This window comes from Magallana gigas, chromosome 3 (assembly GCF_963853765.1).
Source record: "Magallana gigas chromosome 3, xbMagGiga1.1, whole genome shotgun sequence".
In the NCBI taxonomy this organism is placed as follows: domain Eukaryota; kingdom Metazoa; phylum Mollusca; class Bivalvia; order Ostreida; family Ostreidae; genus Magallana; species Magallana gigas.
Window position 1 is genome coordinate 2,494,689 of NC_088855.1, and position 7,010 is coordinate 2,501,698.

At 33.5% G+C, this 7,010-nt stretch overlaps 1 protein-coding gene across 2 annotated transcripts; it reads left to right on the forward strand.

Annotated features, from left to right (window-relative positions):
- Positions 1-562: 562 nt before the first annotated feature.
- Positions 563-6,092, forward strand: LOC105318729 (toll-like receptor 13). 2 transcript variants are annotated; one of them, XM_011415971.4, is made up of 3 exons: positions 563-868; positions 962-1,070; positions 3,351-6,092. In XM_011415971.4, the coding sequence occupies exons 2-3, from the start codon at positions 1,068-1,070 to the stop codon at positions 5,976-5,978; spliced, it is 2,631 nt and encodes an 876-aa protein (XP_011414273.3). In that variant the 5' UTR covers positions 563-868; positions 962-1,067; the 3' UTR covers positions 5,979-6,092. The 2 variants fall into 2 exon arrangements, with proteins under 2 accessions (XP_011414273.3, XP_011414275.3); XM_011415973.4 differs by having other exon boundaries at positions 965-1,070.
- The last annotated feature ends 918 nt before the right edge of the window (positions 6,093-7,010 follow it).

Below are 7,010 nucleotides of genomic sequence, written 5' to 3' on the forward strand. Positions count from 1 at the left end.
TCGTATAGTTATGAAACGAATGCTGTAGTTAAATGGCAAGTTTAAGATTTAACATTTTTTTTCTTCTCCATTTTGTTTTATAAGCATCAACACTTTCAATTTGTATAGTTTTCCATGCGAGTCGTATAATGTTTATCTTTACACAATAAAAAGTTAAAATTCTATTTAAACACAGAAATTATTCAACAAATGGTTAAGATCAATTTTAAAAACCCTTTTTTTTAATGTTATATTGTCAATGCATTCAATATTAAATTCAGGTCTTCCTATTGATAATATTTGGGTCTTTCCAGTTGGTCCTTTGGCAGCCCACATATTTTTAGAGCAGTAGTACGAAATCTGGTTGGTGCTAGTTAAAAAAAATTACACACTTGCTTTTCAACTTTAGTAAAAATTAAGAATTCAATACACCACATTAAACGAATGAGTCTGTGAAACAACATCCGAAATTTTATCTGGTGAGCGCCATTTAGGGGCGACATCTGGCGGCTAGTTATTTTTTTTATGTATGAACCGCGGCTTCCATGCAGTAGCGAATAAAATGAAAGTAAAGACGTGGAAAACGTACAGAGTGTATATCTTTATAAATAATACAAAAATTGTGTTGTATATTCTCGTGAACATTTAAAAATGTTCATTTTCAGTATTTTCAAATTTAATTTTTATAAAAAAAAAAAATTGTCAGTTTATTTCTTCGACAACTTATTATTTTGATTAAGCAATCATTTTGAGCATGCGTATATGCATTATATTTTGAAAGGACCTGTAGATGTAAAGGGCAGGATTTCCCATTTGACTCATTATAACACCGACTAAAAAGGAGCCAATTTTAATTGTGTTTAACAGTCTCTATGGACTCGCTTTCAAGGTAGGTGATGAAATATTATGAGTGAAGAACCTTTATATTAAAGTATTCAGATAGTATACGTCATTGACATTGAATTGTTTTATTGCATTCCAGCAGCTGCACGGCTGACGATTAAATTATCCGGTTGTGAGAGAATACGAAAGAAACAAATCAAATAAATATCAAGAGCACATATGACAAGATTTGTGATACACAAGAAATGGTAAGTTTTTTTAAATTTTGATTTTAAAATAAATAATTTGCTTCTTGTTATATTTAAATTATTTTAAGTCTCATTATGCAAAAATATGTGACATCGACCTGCACTTTACTATTTTTCAATGTATTAAGAAATAGATATTCTCTCGGTGGGTACTTATTTTTGGCATATTAATTTTCTGATGTGAATTTTATAAGTTTGATTTTTCATGAACATTCAACTCCTTTGACCCCCTCTAGGTCTGCGCAGGTTTATGTCTGCTCAATAATGGTCCCAATCTATTTATTTTTTCTGAAAATTAATTGTTTGTTTTTCTTTAATATGTAAAATGACAGATTAGGTATTTATATACTCGTAAATACCCTAAATTAAAACAGGTTTTCCCAGGCTATTTTCATCGTTCTTTATCTGCATGCAAATCAATAGTGCTCTGCCATAAATTGTGCAGACGGCTTGCAGCCAAGGGTGACGATCTTCGGTGTTTCTCTATTCACGACACCGTGGATCGTCACCCTTGGCTAACAATTCAATTCTTTTATTCTCATATTGTATATTACAACATTGAGAAAGTATACATTCCAGACAATATTATATAAAAAGCAAGAGTGTATACTGTACACATCAGCCTGGAGAGTTGACTCTTGTTTATTATATTGATAAATTTACATACATGTAAGTTATTTTAATAACAACTATTTTTTTAATACATAAAATAACTCAAAAAAGATGTATAGCGCCTTTTCCCATTATTTCGCCTACACCTGTGTGTGTTTGGACGGAAAGTACCTGTTACTAAAATAGCTTCAGGTACCTAGCTGTCGCAATATGATTTTCGAAACCTGGATACACTGTACTGATCTTATAATGGTGTCTGTAACAACTGATTTGTAAAAAATTCGGGAAACTCTGTGTATAACAGTAGTTGATACTCTAAACCGTGATAAGTTCAAGCAAAATGCAATGGATCTAAGCGTAAATAGAGTACATATGTACAGTGTTAATGAAGATATCTAAATATATTGGGTGTACTCATACTCAGTCTGAATTAAACAAGATAATTAAAAAAAAAACCCAGAAGAATAGATATATGTAACTTAACCTCTCTATTCTGTTCATGTTTAAATTTAAGTGAAAAAAATACTACTTAGTGGATTCGATCCAGCGACCACAAAATCAAAAATACCTCCGCGTTACCACTAGCCCAAGCATCTAACATTTTCAGCATATGCATTTTCAATATATATGGCTATATACATGATTGTAATAAAAAAAAGACACTAACTGAAATAATTGTCTTATTTTCAGTACGAAGACCACGTTAAACCAAAACTAATTCAATGTAAACGTGTACTACAATACTTGTAGAACATAATTTTAATCGGATGTCTTTGGTTTAGAGTGGTTCAAACAGTCAAATATCCAAATTTTTTTATCGTATACTAACAACTTTCCTATATATCCCTTGAAAAGGGTCATCTCAATATAACAAAGTGCACCAAATTTTGCTATTTATTTAGAATATTACACACAGATATTGATCATTAAATTCATTCAAATATTAGTAAAATTAATCCCGATGATAAAAGAAAAAAAAATATAAGACTTACAATTTACCTTTTCTTTCATGTCAAATCTTAAAGCGTATTCCACAAAAATTTCTTTTTATCATTCAAGCACAGTGGCAACGTTCACTTACGAAACGACGCCAAAATCGTAAAAAAAATTTCGAACACCAATTTTTTTACCTGTTTTTTAATTTGTTTTTAAGGAATACGAAATCATTCTTCGAGTACTATGAGGTGATAATTTCGGCCGGGGCGTGATCAAATCCAATAAAGCCCGAATTTTCACCGACTGTACGATTTTAATCATTTTTGTGCAATCAGAGCCATTCTCTGTAAGCATTTAAACTTTTTCGGCACGCATAGTAACGGATTTTGCCGAAAATTTTCCAGAATGTAGACTTTATTAAACTATCATAATATCATTATTAAACTATCTAAAATGCACATGTCAAATTGTCTATATACTGACCAGTTTCCATGGAAACTCGACCCAAATTTCATTTTTTATCAAAAAAAGGCCATTTTTACTGCAGTGTTAAAAAAAAATGCGGCAAGCTCAACGTTTAACAAGCATAGAATTAAAATCATCAATCCTTCACCTATCTTAAAATGTAAAAACATGATGGGGAAGCTATCTTTAATAAAACCATCAGACCTGCACAATGAAAACCAAATTCGACCACTTTAATATTCATTAATTTGTCCGTTTGTCTTTTAGATGATGCATACGACTCCGGTGCTACTAGTCAGCTTATGTCTGTTTCAAGTTGGTGTTGCACGGACAGATACATGTCCCACGCATTGCTTTTGCAATAAGTTACTCACGTCGGTCAACTGCGAAGGCAAACGGTTGATGAAAATACCCACTGAACTGCCTAAAAAGGTAGAAAAATTGTATCTGCAGCACAACGAAATTGCGGATTTAGAGCCGAACTCTCTCTGCGGGCTTCCCGAACTGCAAGAACTTTATCTACAGAATAACAAACTTTCCTTTATAAAGAGTTCGACATTTACTGGGACATGTGTGCCGAATTTAAAAGTGATACGGCTTGACAATAATCGTATCAGTTCGTTGGAAGAAAATGCATTTTTCAACTTGACAAATCTCAATATGACCTATTTCACTAATAACCGGATCACACATATTAATCCGCGGTCATTTGTTGAATGTTTAAAGATGTCTTTCTTGCATTTGGGACAAAACTATTTAGATCACATTCCATCGCTTTCATTACTAACTGGACTACAGCAACTTAGCATACAGGGAAATAAAGTCAAGAACGCAACATTTCCAAATAGTTTTGAAAATTATACACTGCTATCAACAATTGGTCTAAGCACAAATTTCATAGAAAATCTCACAAAAGAATCTTTTCAGAGTCTGCGAAATAGTCCCGTCAGAAAGTTGGAGTTATCCAGAAATAAAATTACAGACATTTCAAATGAAGCTTTTCTGCCGTTAACAAAACTTGTCTCTTTAACAATAAGCTTAAATCCTTTAACGGCACCTAAACTACAAAATGGATTAGAGGGTCTCAAATCTTCATCTCTAACCTCACTAAATATAGCAAGACTTCAACTTGGAGGACAATTGCCTTCTTCCACGTTTGCAATTCTGAATGGAACAGTACTGAAGCAATTGCTTATGAGCAATAACATAATCAATCAACTTCCTAGTCGTGCATTCGCCAATTTAAAAAGGCTAGAGCAGATTGACTTGAAGGGTTGCAGAATTCAGACAATTGCCAACGACACCTTTGCAGGACTCCGCACTCTCATCAATTTGAACCTTGCAGACAACTATTTGGATAAAGTTCCAACAAATCTTCCATCATCGCTAAATATACTTTATCTTAATGGAAATCAAATCATAGCTCTTGGTGAAAATTCCTTTGTGAATCTAGTATCGTTGAAAAATCTTTACTTGGGTGCCAACAAAATTTCTGAGGTGAACAAATTGGCTTTCAATGGCTTGGTCAGCTTACAAAAACTGCATTTGGTTTCCAATAGTATAAGTAGTCTAGCCGCAGAACTGTTTGCTCCATCTGGAAGGTTGATTTCCCTTGAGCTAAATAAGAACAATTTGAAAACAATTCAAAATTCCCCAGACATCTTCTCATCCATGACGTCCTTGTTGTATCTTTCACTGGCTGATAACGGCTGTAGTATAATGCCATTGTCATCATTCAAACACTTACAATCACTGAAATATTTGATACTTGATGGCAACGATCTTGGAGATCTAATTGGAAGTGATAGTTCTGGGACCATGTTTGCGAGGTTACACAAATTAGAAACACTTAGTCTCTCGAAGAATTTCCTTCACAACCTACCAGCATCGATTTTCAGAGATCTTAGTTCTTTGAAGACATTAACAATGGAGGGCAATAGAATTTCTGGGTGGAACAATGGTTTATTCAAACAAGTTTCTGCACTCAAAACCCTTGATCTTAGTGATAATTCCATATCGTTGGTGAATTCAACTTCCTTGGAAGATCTTTCACAAAACCCAAATTTTCAAATGTTGAATCTGAGCAACAATCCATTTGCATGCACTTGCGACCTCCGATGGTTCAGAGATTGGGTAAACCAAACTAGAGTGAATATTGCAAATGTAGAAAATTATGTGTGTAATTCTCCCGATGCATGGAAGGGGAAACCTTTGTTAGTATTTGATCGGACAAAAATAAACTGTATTTGGTTTAACCTGTATTTTGTAGTCGGGGTTAGTACAGCCTCTGGTATCCTAGTGCTTGTCGTCTGCGTAATTATCTACAAGAAGCGATGGTGGATTCTCTACCGATGTTACCAAATGCAAAAATTGTGCATGGGCTCGGAAAGAAGCAAAAATGGTTATCAGCCAATTAACGGATATGTATTTGATGCTTATATATCCAATGCAGATGAGGACGATAAATGGGTTATTGAACAGCTACTGCCAGATATCGACTCTGGAGAATTGACTGAAGTCCATGGAGACTTTAAGTTGTATTTCAAAGCTCGTGATGCAATTCCCGGAAAACGTGACTTTTACAATATCTTAGTAAACATTAAAGTAAGTAAAAAAGTCATCATCGTTTTGACAGAAGAATACATCTCCAGTGATCTACATCAATTCGAAATTGATCTTGCTGTGAGCTTGAAATACAAGGGTGAAATTGCTGACATTATTGTCATTAATGTTGGTGGTGTTCCGTATAAACGCATCCCAAGTTCATTAGAACCGAAAATTTCCAAAGATGAATTTTTGCTATGGGAAAATAAAGACAGTGCCATAAAGGTATTCAAGGAGAGGCTCCAAAACGAACTAAGACGTGAAACGATAACTAAACATGTCGTTGTATAATATATGACTGAAGGCTGTCATATAATTTTTTTTCAATTTCAGTTCCATTTGGGGTTTGCCGTGATGTTAAGATTTTATTAGGCTAATATATATACAATAAAATGCAATTTCTTTCGTTAGTTTTGTGTGAATTTTTACGCTGAAGTTATAAGAAATTCCCTTAAAAAGGACAATAAAGAATAAAGGAAATAGGGGTTACTACTTGTAGCAATAATAGCGTCAAACACAATCACGTTCCCCGAGTTTTATTCTATAAAAAAAAAATTAAAGACTTTGGAAAATATAATGCAAATGTGTACTTGATACAGTATATGTATTATACATGTATACGAACTGTGATATATAAATGCAAGAGATTAACAAATTTTACACAGAAAGACACATCAAAAAGCTGAAAGTGGGCTTTGATAGAATGCTTGTACATTTCCCAATTAGCTTTTAAAAGTTATATACGACAAAATACACGAATGTAAAGTTTGTATACATGATATCTTATAACACTTTGATTTGAGACGGACTTTGCTTTGAATGAAAATATTCTTATTGTTACGTTGTATCAGATTGGGTAAAACCATGTAATATCAGAAAACTGACGATGTCTGTGTCTGTGTCATAAAGTTGGAAAGCATCCAAAATGAATCTCACATTTAAACTTTAAACTTAATCTTCTATTTATTATAAATCGGCCAATTTTCGTATTTTCTGGTAGGCTATCTAAAATTTTAAAGTTATACATTTAAATCAAAGGTTGTACCATTTACGCATTTACGCATTATCATTTTATTTCACAAAGAGGAAAACGGGGGCTGAGTAGAGGAAGGGGAATACACGTTATACCCTTTTGCGTCGGTGTCGGCGTCTGTTTATATTCAGGGTTTTTAGCGCACGGCCATATCTAAAGTAATACTGGCCCTCACTTTACCAACTACCTTGGATGGTGCATCTGGGAATATTTAAGAACGAAACAGTCTTGCATGCATAATCAGAGCAATGAATTTCAGATGCTAAAAGAGGTTTACATTGTTTATAAGC